Source organism: Oncorhynchus gorbuscha, unplaced genomic scaffold (assembly GCF_021184085.1).
Source record: "Oncorhynchus gorbuscha isolate QuinsamMale2020 ecotype Even-year unplaced genomic scaffold, OgorEven_v1.0 Un_scaffold_584, whole genome shotgun sequence".
Taxonomy (NCBI): Eukaryota; Metazoa; Chordata; class Actinopteri; order Salmoniformes; family Salmonidae; genus Oncorhynchus; species Oncorhynchus gorbuscha.
The window spans coordinates 61,570-82,500 of record NW_025745417.1 but is presented as its reverse complement, the minus strand read 5'-3'; the positions used below and the strand labels follow the sequence as shown (position 1 = coordinate 82,500).

At 40.5% G+C, this 20,931-nt stretch overlaps 1 protein-coding gene across 6 annotated transcripts in view; it reads right to left on the bottom strand.

The window, feature by feature from the left end:
* The window catches only part of LOC124018854 (NLR family CARD domain-containing protein 3-like), a 107,165-nt gene extending 90,063 nt beyond the window's left edge, over positions 1-17,102 (bottom strand). For 2 of the 6 annotated variants that reach the window (XM_046334152.1, XM_046334154.1), the window contains exons 1-10: positions 17,040-17,102; positions 13,054-13,152; positions 11,358-11,460; positions 9,570-9,686; positions 9,054-9,138; positions 8,703-8,925; positions 6,535-8,332; positions 6,079-6,252; positions 707-880; positions 388-434 (exon numbers count right to left, since the gene is read on the bottom strand). In XM_046334152.1, the coding sequence (XP_046190108.1) occupies positions 388-434; positions 707-880; positions 6,079-6,252; positions 6,535-8,332; positions 8,703-8,925; positions 9,054-9,138; positions 9,570-9,686; positions 11,358-11,460; positions 13,054-13,072 (2,740 nt within the window). In that variant the 5' untranslated portion in view covers positions 13,073-13,152; positions 17,040-17,102. The remainder of the gene's footprint in view (positions 1-387; positions 435-706; positions 881-6,078; positions 6,253-6,534; positions 8,333-8,702; positions 8,926-9,053; positions 9,139-9,569; positions 9,687-11,357; positions 11,461-13,053; positions 13,153-17,039) is intronic. The other 4 variants (XM_046334153.1, XM_046334156.1, XM_046334155.1 and 1 more) reach the window with 3 other exon arrangements.
* Positions 17,103-20,931: the final 3,829 nt, after the last annotated feature.

Below are 20,931 nucleotides of genomic sequence, written 5' to 3'. Positions count from 1 at the left end.
GTTAAGGTAACTTGAGACTTGTTGAATGATCATATGTTATACTGTATGGTAATATAAAACACACTTATTCCTATTAATTACACACACACACACACACACACACACACACACACACACACACACACACACACACACACACACACACACACACACACACACACACACACACACACACACACACACACACACACACACACACACACACACACACACACACACACAAATCAACAACTCTTTGTAATCTTTGGTGTCCCTGATTTCTGCTTCTGTAGAACTACAGCTGATATTTAATATGACCAAGTCAGTAATGATGGTGGTCTTTGACTTTGACTTAACTTGAATTAAGACTTATTCTTAGTCATATTCTTCACAGCAGTCAACACTCACATTTTCTAAGTCCAGGTTTCATTCTGTTCTCTCCACCATGTTCCACACTGTAGCGGTAAGCAGAAGAACAGACAGTCATTGAGGGATACACCTGAACTCACACACACACACACACACACACACACTGGACACACACACACACACTGGACACACACACAGGGTCAATCATTGGTACAAATGTCCTGTGTGTACACCAGTGTGCACACAGTCCAGTGTGTCATATCTAACTTTGTCCAAGTGGTGGTCAGAATGTTTGTCTTAACTAGCCTGATAAGTCAAACATGTCTGATATGAACATTGACATAAACCCTCTACATACTTGAGTTTCTCCAGTCTGCAGTGTGGATCCTCCAGTCCAGCAGAGAGCAGTCTGACTCCTGAGTCTCCTGGGTGATTGTAGCTCAGGTCCAGCTCTCTCAGGTGTGAGGGGTTTGACCTCAGAGCTGAGACCAGAGAAGCACAGCCTTCCTCTGTGACTAGACAGCCTGACAGCCTGCAAAGAGTCAAATCATATTAAAATCACACTGATATTCTTTGGTGGTGAAAATAGTGGCAGTATATTTTTCTACATATTCAGATATATCAGTGTCCTGAAACCTGCCATATCTATTCATATATTAATGTATCATTATTAGAAATGATAAATTATCAAAGTATTGCTTGTAGAGAGAAACATGTATAGTACAAATATTTGAGTAGACTGACCAGACCAGTTTAAAAAGCAGTATCAGTCAGAAGACAGACAGTGAGGTATCAGATTTAGATTGTATTGAGTATACAGTCCACACCATATCTATTTAGACAGTGAGGTATCAGATTTAGATTGTATTGAGTATACAGTCCACACCATATCTATTTAGACAGTGAGGTATCAGATTTAGATTGTATTGAGTATACAGTCCACACCATATCTATTTAGACAGTGAGGTATCAGATTTAGATTGTATTGAGTATACAGTCCACACCATATCTATTTAGACAGTGAGGTATCAGATTTAGATTGTATTGAGTATACAGTCCACACCATATCTATTTAGACAGTGAGGTATCAGATTTAGATTGTATTGAGTATACAGTCCACACCATATCTATTTAGACAGTGAGGTATCAGATTTAGATTGTATTGAGTATACAGTCCACACCATATCTATTTAGACAGTGAGGTATCAGATTTAGATTGTATTGAGTATACAGTCCACACCATATCTATTTAGACAGTGAAGTATCAGATTTAAATGTATTGTATCAGTCCACACCATATCTATTTTGACAGTTTCAGATTTAATGTTTATTGAGTATGACAGTTTATAATATCACCTTTAGACAGTGATTTGATTTAGATTGTATTGAGTATTTCCAAACCATATCTATTTAGACAGTGAGGTATCAGATTTAGATTTATTGAGTATCTAGTCCACACCAAGTCTATTTCTGAGACAGTGATTAAAGTATCAGAAGTTTAGTATTTTGTATTTTGACAGTCCTCACCATATGTATTTAGACAGTGAATGAATCATTAAAAATAATGAGTGATTACAGATGCTACAACAAAACATACAGTCCTCACCATATGTATTTAGACAGTGAAAATGCTGGAGCAGAAAACTGTAATCTTCACTTCCAAACACATGGTGTGGACTAGGTATTGAGTTACCCCAGCTACAACAGCCTGACAGCCTCAAAGTCAAATCATATTCAGATTGTATTGAGTATACAGTCCACACCATATCTATTTAGAACAGTGAGGTATCAGATTTAGATTGTATTGAATACAGTCCACACCAGTATCTATTTAGACAGTGAGGTATCAGATTTAGATTGTATTGAGTATACAGTCCAACCATATCTATTTAGACAGTGAGGTATCAGATTTAGATTGTATTGAGTAGACAGTCCACACCATATCTATTTAGACAGTGAGGTATCAGATTTAGATTGTATTGAATACAGTCCACACCATATCTATTTAGACAGTGAGGTATCAGATTTAGATTGTATTGAGTATACAGTCCACACCATATCTATTTAGACAGTGAGGTATCAGATTTAGATTGTATTGAGTATACAGTCCACACCATATCTATTTAGACAGTGAGGTATCAGATTTAGATTGTATTGAGTATACAGTCCACACCATATCTATTTAGACAGTGAGGTATCAGATTTAGACAGTGTATTGAGTATACAGTCCACACCATATCTATTTAGACAGTGAGGTATCAGATTTAGATTGTATTGAGTATACAGTCCACACCATATCTATTTAGACAGTGAGGTATCAGATTTAGATTGTATTGAGTATACAGTCCACACCATATCTATTTAGACAGTGAGGTATCAGATTTAGATTGTATTGAGTATACAGTCCACACCATATCTATTTAGACAGTGAGGTATCAGATTTAGATTGTATTGAGTATACAGTCCACACCATATCTATTTAGACAGTGAGGTATCAGATTTAGATTGTATTGAGTATACAGTCCACACCATATCTATTTAGACAGTGAGGTATCAGATTTAGATTGTATTGAGTATACAGTCCACACCATATCTATTTAGACAGTGAAGCTAACATTTTAAATTTAAACATTTCAACACCAACATTTTGGATTTGAGGTCAATTGTTTCATATGAGGTGACAGTTTATAATGTCACCTTTATTTGAGGATATTTTAAGACATATGTGTTTTCACTATTAAAAATGAAAACAATTTATGTTTCCAGTCTCCCCATTTGAAGAAGTCTTTAGTATTCTGACCAATTCACTAATAGTGTATTAAAATATTGAAAAATTTAGTTTTTTAGTCGTCAACTCGTTGGTTGCATTTGCAGTTTGTTTTGGTTGTGTTTTTGGTTGTGTTTTGCCCAATAATAAAATGGTGGATGATGAGTGGAGTACTTTTCTGTCTAACATTCCCAGTAGATAACATGTTTCTAAACAATAATAAATTAATCCTGATGATGCCATGATTAAGAAAAATCATGAAAGAATCATGAATAATAATGAGTGAGGAAGTTACAGAGGCTACAACAAAACATGCTAACCTCTCACCATTACCAATAACAGAGACTACAACAAAACATGCTAACCTCTCACCATTACCAATAACAGAGACTACAACAAAACATACTAACCTCTCACCATTACCAATAACAGAGGCTACAACAAAACATACTAACCTCTCACCATTACCAATAACAGACTACAACAAAACATGCTAACCTCTCACCATTACCAATAACAGAGACTACAACAAAACATACTAACCTCTCACCATTACCAATAACAGACTACAACAAAACATACTAACCTCTCACCATTACCAATAACAGAGGCTACAACAAAACATACTAACCTCTCACCATTACCAATAACAGAGACTACAACAAAACATGCTAACCTCTCACCATTACCAATAACAGAGACTACAACAAAACATGCTAACCTCTCACCATTACCAATAACAGACTACAACAAAACATACTAACCTCTCACCATTACCAATAACAGACTACAACAAAACATACTAACCTCTCACCATTACCAATAACAGAGACTACAACAAAACATACTAACCTCTCACCATTACCAATAACAGAGACTACAACAAAACATGCTAACCTCTCACCATTACCAATAACAGAGACTACAACAAAACATGCTAACCTCTCACCATTACCAATAACAAAACATACTAACTACATTACCAACAAAACATGCTAACCTCTCACCATTACCAATAACAGAGACTACAACAAAACATGCTAACCTCTCACCATTACCAATAACAGAGACTACAACAAAACATGCTAACCTCTCACCATTACCAATAACAGAGACTACAACAAAACATGCTAACCTCTCACCATTACCAATAACAGAGACTACAACAAAACATGCTAACCTCTCACCATTACCAATAACAGAGACTACAACAAAACATGCTAACCTCTCACCATTACCAATAACAGAGACTACAACAAAACATGCTAACCTCTCACCATTACCAATAACAGAGACTACAACAAAACATGCTAACCTCTCACCATTACCAATAACAGAGGCTACAACAAAACATGCTAACCTCTCACCATTACCAATAACAGAGGCTACAACAAAACATGCTAACCTCTCACCATTACCAATAACAGAGACTACAACAAAACATGCTAACCTCTCACCATTACCAATAACAGAGACTACAACAAAACATGCTAACCTCTCACCATTACCAATAACAGAGACTACAACAAAACATGCTAACCTCTCACCATTACCAATAACAGAGACTACAACAAAACATGCTAACCTCTCACCATTACCAATAACAGAGGCTACAACAAAACATGCTAACCTCTCACCATTACCAATAACAGAGACTACAACAAAACATGCTAACCTCTCACCATTACCAATAACAGAGACTACAACAAAACATGCTAACCTCTCACCATTACCAATAACAGAGACTACAACAAAACATGCTAACCTCTCACCATTACCAATAACAGAGACTACAACAAAACATGCTAACCTCTCACCATTACCAATAACAGAGGCTACAACAAAACATGCTAACCTCTCACCATTACCAATAACAGAGACTACAACAAAACATGCTAACCTCTCACCATTACCAATAACAGAGACTACAACAAAACATGCTAACCTCTCACCATTACCAATAACAGAGACTACAACAAAACATGCTAACCTCTCACCATTACCAATAACAGAGGCTACAACAAAACATGCTAACCTCTCACCATTACCAATAACAGACTACAACAAAACATGCTAACCTCTCACCATTACCAATAACAGAGACTACAACAAAACATGCTAACCTCTTCCATTACCAATAACAGAGACTACAACAAAACATGCTAACCTCTCACCATTACCAATAACAGAGGCTACAACAAAACATGCTAACCTCTCACCATTACCAATAACAGAGACTACAACAAAACATGCTAACCTCTAACCATTACCAATAACAGAGACTACAACAAAACATGCTAACCTCTCACCATTACCAATAACAGAGGCTACAACAAAACATGCTAACCTCTCACCATTACCAATAACAGAGACTACAACAAAACATGCTAACCTCTCACCATTACCAATAACAGAGGCTACAACAAAACATGCTAACCTCTCACCATTACCAATAACAGAGGGGGTCTGATCTTTGTGCCTCTGTAACTTCATCATTCATCATTATTCTCGATTCATTCATTATTATCCATAATCATGGTACCATCCACATGAATGTAGGAGTGTTCAGAAACATATTCTATTCTTACTGACAATACAAGTGAAGTGACTCCAAACTGACAGGACATTATTCACCATCCAGTTTCTATTAGGAAAACATCCAAAACACAACCAAGACAAACTGCTAATTAATTCAAGTTAGTAGAATCCCAAGCTTGATGTAATCACTGCAGGCATGGAATATGGGACCAAATACTAAACTACTAAACTGCATTGTCTAGGTGACACCTATTGTTTGCTGTTTGGGGTTTTAATTTGAGATATCACTGATAATATAAATAAATTTGATTTGATTTGATTTGATTTGATTTAATACACTATAAGGGAATATAACCGAATAATTACGACTTTTCAAAATGGGAGAACTACATACATAAAGTGCTTTCATATCTGATAATACTGACCTCAGAGTCTCCAGTTTACAGTGGGGATTCCCCAGTCCAGCAGAGAGCAGCTTCACTCCTGAATCCTTCAGGTCGTTGTTACTCAGATCCAGCTCTCTCAGGTGTGAGGGGTTTGACCTCAGAGCTGAGACCAGAGAAGCACAGCCTTCCTCTGTGACTCCACAGCCTGACAGCCTGACAAAGAGATCATCATGACTTCACAAACACACAATGTAACACCAGTAGTGTCGAAGGACAATGGCAGATGCATTTGGTTTATTCTCTCAAACAAGATATTGATTCATCTTCCGTCTCCTAGAATTGTATGGTCATATTGTTATACTAATGTGAAAATCCATTAATTTATTGAATATGTTATTCAATATAATATTATATACATATTATATTACATATTTTTCTCTAAACTGAATATTTCTTCCTGATGATTAGTTCTTATATGTCATTTTATTTACTCACAGAGCAGCTCTGGAGGCTTTGACCACTGGCAGCAGCCTCAGAAGACCTTCCTCTGATCTGGAGTATTTCTTCAGGTCAAACACATCCAGCTCCTTTTCTGAAGTCAGCAACACAAAGACCAGAGCTGACCACTGTGCAGGTGACAGGTTGGGTTTTGAGAGACTTCCTGATCTCAGGTAGCTTTGGATCTCCTCCACTAGAGAATGGTCCTTCAGTTCATTCAGACAGTGGAACAGATTGATGCTCCTCTCTGGAGAGAGATTCTTCCTGATCTTCTCCTTGATGTACTTGACTGTTTCTTCATGGGTCTGTGAGCTGCTTCTTGACTTCGTCAGTAGACCTCGTAAGTGCTTCTGATTGGACTCCAGTGAGAGGCCCAGAAGGAAGCGGAGGAACAGGTCCAGGTTTCCTGTCTCACTTTGTAAGGCTTTATCCACAGCACTCTTGTAGACAGTAACTTCAGTCTTGTCTCTGAACATTGAAGAAAATATATTGGACTTTGTTTGCGGTTTGTCCATTAGATTCTCATTGTTGTTGATGAATGAGAGGAACACATATACAGCAGCCAGAAACTCCTGAATGCTCAGATGAACAAAGCAGTACACCTTGTCCTGGTACAGCCCACATTCCTCTTTAAAGAGCTGTGTGCACAATCCTGAGTACACTGAGGCTTCATTGACATCAATGCCAGCCTCTTTCAGGTCTTCTTCATAGAAAATCAGATTGCCCTTCACAAGCTGTTGAAAAGCCAGTTTTCCCAGTGACAGAATGCTCTCTTTATTCCAGTGTGGACCTGTCTCTTCTTTCCCAAGATACTTTTCATTCTTCTGTTTGGTATGAAACACCACAAGGTGTGTGTACATCTCAGTCAGAGTCTTGGGCATCTCTTCTCTCTTATGTTTCAGCATGTGTTCAAGGACTGTTGCAGAAATCCAACAGAAGACTGGAATGTGGCACATGATGTGGAGGCTCCTTGATGTCTTTATGTGTGAGATGATTCTGCTGGCCAGGTCCTCATCACTGAATCTCTTCCTGAAGTACTCCTCCTTCTGTGGGTCATTGAACCCTCGTACCTCTGTCACCTGGTCAACACACCCTGAAGGGATCTTATTGGCTGCTGCAGGTCGGGTAGTTATCCAGAGGAGAGCAGAGGGAAGCAGATTTCCCTTGATGAGATTTGTCAGCAGAACATCCACTGAGGTTGACTCTGTGACGTCCCAACAGATCTTGTTCTTCTGGAAGTCTAGGGGCAGTCGGCACTCATCCAGACCATCAAAGATGAACAGAACTTTGTACTTGTTGTAGTTGGAGATTCCTGATTGTTTGGTTTCCACTGAGAAGTGATTGAGAAGTTCAATGAAAGTGTGTTTGTCCTCTTTCATCAAATTCAGCTCCCGGAAAGGGAATGAAAATATAAATTGGACATCCTGATTTGCTTTTCCTTCAGCCCAGTCCAGAATGAACTTCTGCACAGAGACTGTTTTTCCAATGCCAGCGACTCCCTTTGTCAGCACAGTTCTGATAGGTTTGTCTTGTCCAGTTAAGGGTTTGAAGATGTCGTTACATTTGATTGCAGTCTCTGGTCTTGCTTGTTTCCTGGTTGTTGTCTCAATCTGTCTCAGCTCATGTTCATTATTGACCTCTCCTGTTCCACCCTCTGTGATGTAGAGCTCTGTGTAGATCTTATTGAGAAGTGTTGGGTTTCCTTGTTTAGCGATCCCCTCAAATATACATTGAAACTTCTTCTTTAGATTAGATTTGAGTTCACGTTGGCAAATCACAGCAAGCTCATCTGAATCTAGAAATAACAGAGGATATTAATATTATGTCTGTTTTAATGCCTACAGTATTGAAGGACTGTTATAAAGTTGTAAATTATAATAATGTATTCTCTAAACTGACTGTATAAATGTGTAAATGTTTTCATAATGCGTTACAGACTGGTGTGACTGATTATATTATTATTGGTATTATTGATGGTATTATTAATGTTCTCTCTCTCTAAATGAATCACCACAACACATCCCTGCTGCTACTTGATGAGGTCACTAGGTGTTGTGTTAAGGCTGCTACAATATCATTGAGTTACACAGCTACTTTAGCTGTACTTTAGCTACAGCTTTTAAATATTATAAAACAGCATTCAACATGAGGCAGACAGATCTTACATTTCTCCAGTGTGTCAGCAAGCTCCATCTGGTTCATTTTCCTCAGGACGTGCAGTGTGATCTTCAGAGCCCCCTCTCTGGCACTGCTCTCCTGCTTCTCATCTTCAGCGTCCACCACTTCCTGCTTCTGACTCTCAAAGCCTTCTGGGAGTTCTGGACCAAGAATCCTCTTGAACATCTTCAGCTCGTTCTTCACAAATGTCATAATTTTCTCTTCAAGCATCTGGAAAAAATTAAGTAAATTAGTTAAGCAAGAGAATAAATGCTTCTCATTAACACATTAATGAATGATTGACAGATCAACTTTTCTTGAGGTAAACAAAAACAAATGTACATAACAGGACCACATACACTGAAAATGGAGGCCAGGTCTGTTTGATGACTCTGGGAAGACTGACCACTGAGAATCTCTGACTCTGATCTCTCCTGTTGGTTACTGTGGACAAAACATGAGATTACATCTCCTCATCCAGGGAGTACACACACACACACTCACACACACACACACACACACACACACACACACACACACACACACACACACACACACACACACACACACACACACACACACACACACACACACACACACACACACACACACACACACACACACACACACACACACACACACACACACACACACACACACACACACACACACACACACACACACACACACACACACACACACACACACACAGGGAATGTTGTGTTTGTTTAATATTGTTTTAGGACTATGAAAATAGACAAAATGATGAGCCTATGGATTATGAAAACAACAACAATAAATGGGAAAATGGGAGGAGAAATGACTAGAGACAGTGTTGTTTAACTCACTGACCAGGACCCATGAGTTCTTCTTACCTTTGTTCAGTAGAAAAGTCTCCCTCTCTAAAGGATATAGGATGACCCATAGACTGGTCACTCTTCATGGACACACAGCTGGGAACAGGGGAGGCTGGTCTCTCCTGCTTGATTGGGCTTCAACACAACAGAGACAAACATTACATCTCTCATCTACTCTGAGCTCAGATGGGGAAACATAAGAAGAGTTTCACAAATAGAACTGACTTCCAGACGTTAGTTAATGGCGCGTGGGTACCTGCTTCTATAAACCAATGAGGAGATGCAGCGCGAACTGCGTCACAAATATAACTGACTTCCAGACGTTAGTTAATGGCGCGAGAGCAGTGTGTCATTTAAAATGACGAAATTAATTTGGCGTCGCGAGCGTTGTAGTCAGTCTGTCAGCCCCGCTAAAAGGCTGGTGTCGTTACTCTGCCTTCTCCGGGGGCATGTTGAGGTAAATTTACTAACCGGGAGGGTTGAATGATGTAATTTATTGGAGGGCTGGAAGACGCACTCGAGGTTGTTTACTCACAATATCAGATATTAAATATATTTTTTATAATGAATGTATATTGAGGTTGAGGTTCTGACTAGTGATTATTTACCTGGGGTTCAATACCTGCTATTGAGGCGCTCTGAAAATAATATTCAAACGTTCGGTCCTTGAACACAGAGGGGTTAAACACTAGTTACCGTCCATCTAGTGAAGAAAGGAGAACCGGACAGAGGTAGCCAGCATCCGTCAATGAGAGAGGGAGAAGCGGTGATGATGTAGTGGTAGCTATGGTAACTAGGATGCTGCTGGTAGAGTAGCTAGCTAGCTTACCGAGCTGTACCGATTGGCTAGCAGGTCGTTCGTCTGTCCCTCGTCTCGATGATGAATCCGGTGAAACACAAATTGAAACAAGGATAGAGAGTGAAAAGGATCTGGCTACACTCACACTGTCCCTCACCGTAAAGAAAAAAGCAAATTGAACAATAAACTTCGGTGTCTCAACACTAACAAACTCCGTCATATTCCCCAAGATCACCTCAGTCCACTCTGCGCGTAACCGGACAATATCCACACCGAACGTGGACGCGGACAGTTCTGTACGGGGACGCGGACAGTTCTGTACGGGGACGCGGACAGTTCTGTACGGGGACGCGGACAGTTCTGTACGGGGACGCGGACAGTTCTGTACGTGACAGTTCTGTGGGGACGCGGACAGTTCTGTACGGGACGCGGACAGTTCTGTAACGCGGACAGTTCTGTAAACCCACATGAGCTCAACACAATAACCTAAACCCAGTCTTTACAGTGGGTTACATTAGTAATATTCATTTTTTTATTATTATGTTTAACAAACATTTTTACAAAATTATAACAATGTTTTGAGATCAAACATTCAGTTTTTTTATAACAATATTTTGAGATCTGGGACCATATACATAAAGTGTCTCAGAGTAGAAAATTGGTCGTATAAGTGCTGAGCATAAAGACATTTTACACTAATGAGTATAAATGACCTAGTTACCTACCCATTACCTAAATTACCTACCCACCTAGTCAGCAGATATTTAGGACACCTCGTGAGCTGTCTAAGTAGTTAAGAGTTAACAGCAGGTGTCTTGATAATACTATAGAATCATGCAGTGAGTCAGTGGTTCCTGAGCCACATGTAATTGCATTGCAGTAATTAAAAATAATGTTTTTATATTTCTATGTGATCAACCCATAAATAATATAGACCTACATGCAACAGTATGTCTTGTGCTTTTGGCGATGAGTTATGTATGATAATGATGTATAACTAGTGATACCATGTTTGTCTGCAGAGCATTTTGTCTTCATTTTGGCAGATTAACTCAGGTTGGAGTTGGAGCTGTGGACGAAGGGTGGCTGGTTCGAATCCCGGGCCGGGCGCTGGAAAAAACAGGTGGAATTGATCTGACCACTGGATGGCTGCTGGGTTCACATCCTCAAAACATGAACCTTTTGTTGATCAGAACTCTAGAGGTTCTTCTTCACTGAACCCCAAAATATATATAACTTTTATTGATTTAATATTTTAAGGAAGTGATAGAAGCCTTTTTGGCTCCATAAGGAACCTTGTTTTCTAAACACGTTTTTCTTTTGATGATTTAATTATCTACATCATGTTATTTCAAGTTCTCCCTTTGGAGCACAACATCATATTGTTAAAAAATACTCCTAAATTTGGCAGATGGATATAAACTGGGCAATTGAAGGTATCTAGGGTGTAATATGTGTTCAATGAATATGAACATTGTATTCAACGTTGTAGGCAACATTATTGGAAGGGACTTGATGCCTACTATGCCAAAGATATTTAGAGTTGTTAAACGGGTGTGAAGAGAGTGTTGATGTAACAGTTATATTGTCAATATTCTGCTGGTAACAACCATCACAATTGGTTAAAAGATGCATTCCATTATATTAGGCAATAATTAAGAGGCAAAGTGGTCGTGTCATGTAAAAATCCTGTCAAATATCTTACATATCAACGAGTACAGTCAGGGTGCTGAGGAACCCCTGCAGTACCTCCACAGACCCCGGATTGAGAACCCCTGCAGTACCTCCACAGACCCCGGATTGAGAACCCCTGCAGTACCTCCACAGACCCCGGATTGAGAACCCCTGCAGTACCTCCCCTGCAGTACCCCGGATTGAGAACCCCTGCAGTACCTCCCCAGACCCCGGATTGAGAACCCCTGCAGTACCTCCACAGACCCCGGTTTGAGAACCCCTGCAGTACCTCCACAGACCCCGGATTGAGAACCCCTGCAGTACCTCCACAGACCCCGGATTGAGAACCCCTGCAGTACCTCCACAGACCCCGGATTGAGAACCCCTGCAGTACCTCCACAGACCCCGGATTGAGAACCCCTGCAGTACCTCCCCAGACCCCGGAGAGAACCCCGCAGTATTGAGAACCCCTGCAGTACCTCCACAGACCCCGGATTGAGAACCCCTGCAGAACCCCTGCAGTACCTCCCAGACCCCGGATTGAGAACCCCTGCAGTACCTCCACAGACCCCGGAGAGAACCCCTAGTACCTCCACAGACCCCGGATTGAGAACCCCTGCAGTACCTCCACAGACCCCGGATTGAGAACCCCTGCAGTACCTCCCCAGACCCCGGATTGAGAACCCCTGCAGTACCTCCACAGACCCCGGATTGAGAACCCCTGCAGTACCTCCCCACAGACCCCGGATTGAGAACCCCTGCAGTACCTCCACAGACCCCGTATTGAGAACCCCTCTTCCTCCACAGACCCCGGAGTACCTCCACAGACCCCGGATTGAGAACCCCTGCAGTACCTCCACAGACCCCGGATTGAGAACCCCTGCAGTACCTCCCCAGACCCCAGATTGAGAACCCCTGATTTAGCAGATGCTCTTATCCAGAACGATTTACAGTTTGTGCATTCATCTTAAGATAGCTATTTATTTTGGAAATAAACTTTATAAATTATTCATAAAATTATCATCTTACCTCTTAGCTTTGGTGTCATGTCCCTCAGAGAGATGAATTTTAGAGGCAGGGCCCCCCTCCTCTCTCTTCCCGGAGAGACTCATTTTAGAGCACTGACCCCTAAACAGAGATCCAGCATGTTGGTTGTGATTAACACAGTGACAATTAATTATTTTTCTCATGTATTCATTATCTCTTTGAGAAATAAAACATTTACTAACATACATAGAAACAGTCAGGTGATTTAATGCATCACATGAACATGTAGTTGTGACATTTCATCTCCATGGTAACTGTCAATAATAATAAGTCACTGTTTGTTAAGGTAGTTCTAGACAGTGCCTCAACACAAGGCCATGTCTCACACTTATTTGTATTAATCAAAAGTGGCTATTTATTGTCTTTCAATCTGTTATTTTCTAAACGTATCTGAGAATGTAGACAGAAGGGCTAAAACGGACATTATTGATCTGAGGGGGGAAATCATTGATTTCAGTTTCAACTGTTCTGCCTTATTATTATTCAACCATACTGGTCATTTATGAACATTTGAACATCTTGGCCATGTTCTGTTATAATCTCCACCCGGCACAGCCAGAAGAGGACTGGCCACCCCACATAGCCTGGTTCCTCTCTAGGTTTCTTCCTAGGTTTTGGCCTTTCTAGGGAGTTTTTCCTAGCCACCTTCACCTGCATTGCTTGCTGTTTGAGGTTTTAGGCTGGGTTTCTGTACAGCACTTTGAGATATCAGCTGATGTACGAAGGGCTATATAAATACATTTGATTTGATTTGATTGATCCATTCAGAAAGGTTTTTTGCAACAAGTGAGAGATTTTATATTATGTAAAGTAGGCTAGGTTATAATGTATACTAGCAGATGGTCAGTGATATGCAGATGAAAGTCTATACCTCAGATATAGCCTACATGTCATCGATGACCAGCCTAAACCTGTTCAGATCAGTTCACATAATGTTATAGTCCTACCAGTAGCAGGACAGAGAATCTACACTGTATATGCAAACATATGTGGACACCCCTCCAAATTAGTGGATTCTATTTCAGCCACACCTGTTGCTGACAGGTGTATAAAGTCGGACAGCCAGCCATGCAATCTCCATAAACAAACATTGGCAGTAGAATGACCTAACTGAAGATCTCAGTGCCTTTCAACGTGGCACCGTCATAGGATGCCACCTTTCCAACATGTCAGTTTGTCAAATATCTGCCCTGCTAGAGCTGCCCCGGTCAACTGTAAGTGCTGTTATTGTGAAGTGGAAACGTCTCGGATCAACAACGGCTCAACAGTGAAGTGGTAGGCCACTCAAGCTCAGAGGACTGGCTCGCCAAGTGTGGAAGCACATAAAAATGATCTGTCCTCGGTTGCAACACTCACTACCGAGTTCCAAACTGCAATGTCAGCAAAATAACTGTTCATCGGGAGCTTCATGAAATGGATTTCCATGGCCAAGCAGCCGCACACAAGATCACCTTGCGCAATGCCAAGCATCGGCTTGAGTGGTGTAGAGCTCGCTGCCATTGGACTCTGGAGCAGTGGAATCTGGGTTTGGTGGATGCCAGGAAAACGCTTCCTGTCCGAATGCATTGTGCCAACTGTAAAGTTTGGTGGCGGAGGAAAATTGTCTTGGGCAGTTTGGGGAAGGCCGTTTCCTGTTTCAGCAAGACAATGTCCCCGTGCACAAAGCGAGGTCCATACAGTAATGGCTTGTCGAGATTGGTGTGGAAGAACTTGACTGGCCTGCACAGAGTCCTGACCTCAACCCCATTGAACACCTTTGGGATGAATTGGAATGCCGACTGCGAGCCAGGTCCAATCACCCAACATCAGTGCCCGACCTCCCTAATGCTCTTGTGGCTGAATGGAAGCAAGTCCCCGCAGCAATGTTCCAACATCTAGTGGAAAGCCGTCCCAGAAGAGTGGAGGCTGTTATAGCAGCAAAAGGGGGACCAACTCCATATGAATGCCTATAATTTTGGAATGAGATGTTCGACTAGCAAGTGTCCACATACTTTTGGTCATGTAGTGTATATCACCTAATCTAAATCAAATCAAATGTTATTGGTCACAATGTCAGAGCGGCATAGACTAAGATACAGTAGAATAATATAGAATACAGTATATACATATGAGATGAGTAATACATAGGCTAAGATGCAGTAGAATAGTATAGAATACAGTATATACATATGAGATGAGTAATGCATAGACTGATACAGTAGAATAGTATAAAATACAGTATATACATATAGAATAGATAGAATACAGTATCTACATAGATGAGTAATGATACAGTAGAATAGTATAGAATACAGTATCTACATATGAGATGAGTAATGCATAGACTAAGATACAGTAGAATAGTATAGAATACAGTATAGACTATGATACAGTAGAATATAGAATACAGTATATACATATGAGATGAGTAATGCATAGACTAAGATACAGTAGAATAGTATAGAATACAGTATCTACATATTTACTAAGATACATATGCAGATGATGAGTAATGCATAGACTAAGATACAGTATAATAGTATAGAATACAGTAGAATATGTATAGAATACAGTATATACATATGAGATGAGTAATACATAGACTAAGATACAGTAGAATAGTAAGAATACAGTATATACATATGAGATGAGTAATGCATACAGTAGAATAAGAATACAGTAGACATATGAGATGAGTAATGCATAGACTAAGATACAGTATATAGTATATACAGATGATAATGCATAGACTAAGATACAGTAGAATAGAATACAGTATATACATATGAGATGAGTAATGCATAGACTAAGATACAGTAGAATAGAATTTCCTTCAAATCAACACATTTATCAGTCTTCTAATGCAGTGGTGTAAAGTACTTCAGTAGTTTTTGTGGGTATCTGTCCTTTACTTTACTATTTATATTTTTGAACAACTTTTACTTTCACTTCACTTCATTCATAAATAGAATGATGTACTTTTTACTCCGTACATTTTCCCTGACAGCCAAAGGTACTCATTACATTTTGAATGCTTAGCAGGACAGAAAATTGTCCAATTTGCACAATTATCAAGAGAACATCTCTGGTCATCCCTACTGCCTCTGATCTGGAGGACTCACTAAACAGAGAACATCCCAGGTCATCCCTACTGCCTCTGATCTGGAGGACTCACTAAACAGAGAACATCCCTGGTCATTCCTACTGCCTCTGATCTGGAGGACTCACTAAACAGAGAACATCCCTGGTCATCCCTACTGCCTCTGATCTGGAGGACTCACTAAACAGAGAACATCCCTGGTCATCCCTACTGCCTCTGATCTGGAGGACTCACTAAACAGAGAACATCCCTGGTCATCCCTACTGCCTCTGATCTGGAGGACTCACTAAACACAAATGCTTTGTTTTTAAATGATGTCTGAGTGTTGGAGTGTGACCCTGGCTATCCATAATTAAAATAACAAGAAAATGGTGCTGTCTGGTTTTCTTAATATAAGGAATTTTCAATTATTACAACTTTACTTTTACTTTTGATATTTAATTATATTTAAAACCAAATACTTCTAGACTTTTCCTGAAGTAGTATTTTACTCCAAGATGTGAGTTACTGTCGGACTTTAATAATTGTAAGCAGTCCTACAAACCCAAAAGGTTTTAATTTGAGAATGTTCATTAGTTTGCCTCAAATATTAAACTGTCTTCAAATATGTGATGATTAGTTGAATCAGGTGTGTAAGTGCTGGTAAGAACAAAAGGATGGAGAAACCCTGAGATAAACATAAAACCATATCATTGAAAAGCTCCTCCACCATCTTTACCAGACGTTTTACTGATAACATGTCGGCCTACTGATTAGTTTACACTTTGAAAACTGCTGTCTGACACTAACTCAGCTCAAGTAGCAGTTCTACTAACTAGTAATATCTCATTCCAGGTATTCATGCACATACTCTGTCCATTAGAATAGATTATTGTTCAGAAATACCTACTTTATTTTTCAATAATCTCCATATAGTGTTTTCTGCTCTGTCGTCTCAAAATGGATCCTGAACAAAAGAGCAACTTTACTTTCTGTTTCAGATCAGCCGCCTCCCCACCCTGATAATAAAGTGTTATATTGGTATCTTCCACTAGATGGCAGTAAACACCTGCTGTAACTAGACTTTACAACTATGTGTTCTGTTTCATACAGGCAGTGTCCCAGAGTTGGAGTGCTGATCTAGGATCCGGTCCCCCCTCTCCATCTAATCTGATTCATTATGATCTAGGATCAGGGCCCTCCTCTCCCTGTAATCTGATTCATTATGATCTAGGATCAGGTAGCTGTTCACAAATGTGAGTTCAGAAAGCAGGCATTCTGGAACTGAGTTCTGTTTCCACCACTGTTCTAACGTTTTTTGGAATTTGAGAATGTTCCCCTCTCCATGTAATCTGATTCATTATGATCTAGGATCAGGTCCCCCTCTCCATGTAATCTGATTCATTATGATCTAGGGTCAGGTCCTCCCTCTCCCTGTAATCTGATTCATTATGATCTAGGATCAGGTCCCCCCTCTCCATGTAATCTGATTCATTATGATCTAGGATCAGGTCTCCCTCTCCATGTAATCTGATTCATTATGATCTAGGATCAGGTCTCCCTCTCCATGTAATCTGATTCATTATGATCTAGGATCAGGTCCCCCTCTCCATGTAATCTGATTCATTATGATCTAGGATCAGGTCCTCCCTCTCCATGTAATCTGATTCATTATGATCTAGGATCAGGTCCACCTCTCCATCTAATCTGATTCATTATGATCTAGGATCAGGTTCTCCTCTCCATGTAATCTGATTCATTATGATCTAGGATCAGGTCCCCTCTCCATGTAATCTGATTCATTATGATCTAGGATCAGGTCCCCCTCTCCATGTAATCTGATTCATTATGATCTAGGATCAGGTCCTCCCTCTCCATGTAATATGATTCATTATGATCTAGGATCAGGTCCTCCCTCTCCATGTAATATGATTCATTATGATCTAGGATCAGGTCCTCTCTGTGTAATCTGATTCATTATGATCTAGGATCAGGTCCACCCCTCTCCATGTAATCTGATTCATTATGATCTAGGATCAGGTCCCCCACTACTGGATCAGACCGTCTGCTAAATGACTCACTACTGGATCAGACCGTCTGCTAAATGACTCACTACTGGATCAGAGCGTCTGCTAAATGACTCACTACTGGATCAGAGCGTCTGCTAAATGACTCACTGCTGGATCAGAGCATCTGCTAAATGACTCACTACTGGATCAGAGTGTCTGCTAAATGACTCACTACTGGATAAGAGCGTCTGCTACATGACTCACTACTGGATCAGAGCGCCTGCTAAATGACTCACTACTGAATCAGAGCGTCTGCTAAATGACTCACTACTGGATCAGAGTGTCTGCTAAATGACTCACTACTGAATCAGAGCGTCTGCTAAATGACTCACTACTGGATCAGAGTGTCTGCTAAATGACTCACTACTGGATCAGAGTGTCTGCTATATGACTCACCTCTGCATCAGAGCGTCTGCTATATGACTCACCTCTGCATCAGAGCGTCTGCTAAATGACTCACCTCTGCATCAGATCGTCTGCTAAATGACTCACTACTGGATCAGATCGTCTGCTAAATGACTCACCTCTGCATCAGAGCGTCTGCTAAATGACTCACTACTGGATCAGAGCGTCTGCTAAATGACTCACCACTGCATCAGAGCGTCTGCTAAATGACTCACTACTGGATCAGAGCGTCTGCTAAATGACTCACTGCTGGATCAGAGCATCTGCTAAATGACTCACTACTGGATCAGAGTGTCTGCTAAATGACTCACTACTGGATAAGAGCGTCTGCTAAATGACTCACTACTGGATCAGAGTGCCTGCTAAATGACTCACTACTGAATCAGAGCGTCTGCTAAATGACTCACTACTGGATCAGAGTGTCTGCTAAATGACTCACTACTGAATCAGAGCGTCTGCTAAATGACTCACTACTGGATCAGAGTGTCTGCTAAATGACTCACTACTGGATCAAAGCGTCTGCTATATGACTCACCTCTGCATCAGGGCGTCTGCTATATGACTCACCTCTGCATCAGAGCGTCTGCTAAATGACTCACCTCTGCATCAGAGCGTCTGCTAAATGACTCACTACTGGATCAGATCGTCTGCTAAATGACTCACCTCTGCATCAGAGCGTCTGCTAAATGACTCACTACTGGATCAGAGCGTCTGCTAAATGACTCACCTCTGCATCAGAGCGTCTGCTAAATGACTCACTACTGGATCAGAGTGTCTGCTAAATGACTCACCTCTGCATCAGAGCGTCTGCTAAATGACTCACCTCTGCATCAGAGCGTCTGCTAAATGACTCACTACTGGATCAGAGCGTCTGCTAAATGACTCACCTCTGCATCAGAGCGTCTGCTAAATGACTCACTACTGGATCAGAGTGTCTGCTAAATGACTCACCTCTGCATCAGAGCGTCTGCTAAATGACTCACTACTGGATCAGAGCGTCTGCTAAATGACTCACTACTGGATCAGAGCGTCTGCTAAATGACTCACTATTGGATCAGAGCGTCTGCTAAATGACTCACTATTGGATTAGAGCGTCTGCTAAATGACTCACCTCTGCATCAGAGCGTCTGCTAAATGACTCACTACTGGATCAGAGCGTCTGCTAAATGACTCACTACTGGATCAGAGCGTCTGCTAAATGACTCACTATTGGATCAGAGCGTCTGCTAAATGACTCACCTCTGCATCAGAGCGTCTGCTAAATGACTACAATGTAAATGTAAATGATGCAGCCACCACTATGCTTCAACATATGGAGAATGGCAGTCAGTGAGGGGTTGTATTGGATTTGCCCCAAACATCACACTTTGTATTCAGGACAAAAAGTGAACTGCTTTGCCACCGGCTTCCTTCTTTTCACTCTGTCAGTGAGGTTAGTATTGAGGAGTAACTATAATGTAGTTGATCCATCCTCAGTGTTCTCCTATCACAGCCATTAAACTCTGTCAGTGAGGTTAGTATTGAGGAGTAACTATAATGTAGTTGATCCATCCTCAGTGTTCTCCTATCACAGCCATTAAACTCTGTCAGTGAGGTTAGTATTGAGGAGTAACTATAATGTAGTTGATCCATCCTCAGTGTTCTCCTATCACAGCCATTAAACTCTACAATGTTGTTGATCCATCCTCAGTCAGTGAGGTTAGTATTGAGGAGTAACTATAATGTAGTTGATCCATCCTCAGTGTTCTCCTATCACAGCCATTAAACTCTGTAACTGTTTTAAAGTCACCATTGGCCTCTCCATACTGGCTAATGATTATAAAGCTGATTCTGAACTAATCATTACTTCATACATTGCGCCCCTGACCTGAGAGGATGGAAGTTCAATATGTAGCTAGATGTAGACGGCTAATGTTTAATAGTTAACTAGCGAACGTTGCGAACCAAGCTTTTTAGCCAAGTAACCGAGGACATAAAATAAAGGTATGTACAGTATTTATTACCTCTCTTATCCTACCTCATTTACACATGCTGTATATAGATCTACTGTATTTATTACCTCTCTTATCCTACCTCATTTACACATGCTGTATATAGATCTACTGTATTTATTACCTCTCTCATCCTACCTCATTTACACATGCTGTATATAGATCTACTGTATTTATTACCTCTCTTATCCTACCTCATTTACACATGCTGTATATAGATCTACTGTATTTATTACCTCTCTCATCCTACCTCATTTACACATGCTGTATATAGATCTACTGTATTTATTACCTCTCTCATCCTACCTCATTTACACATGCTGTATATAGATCTACT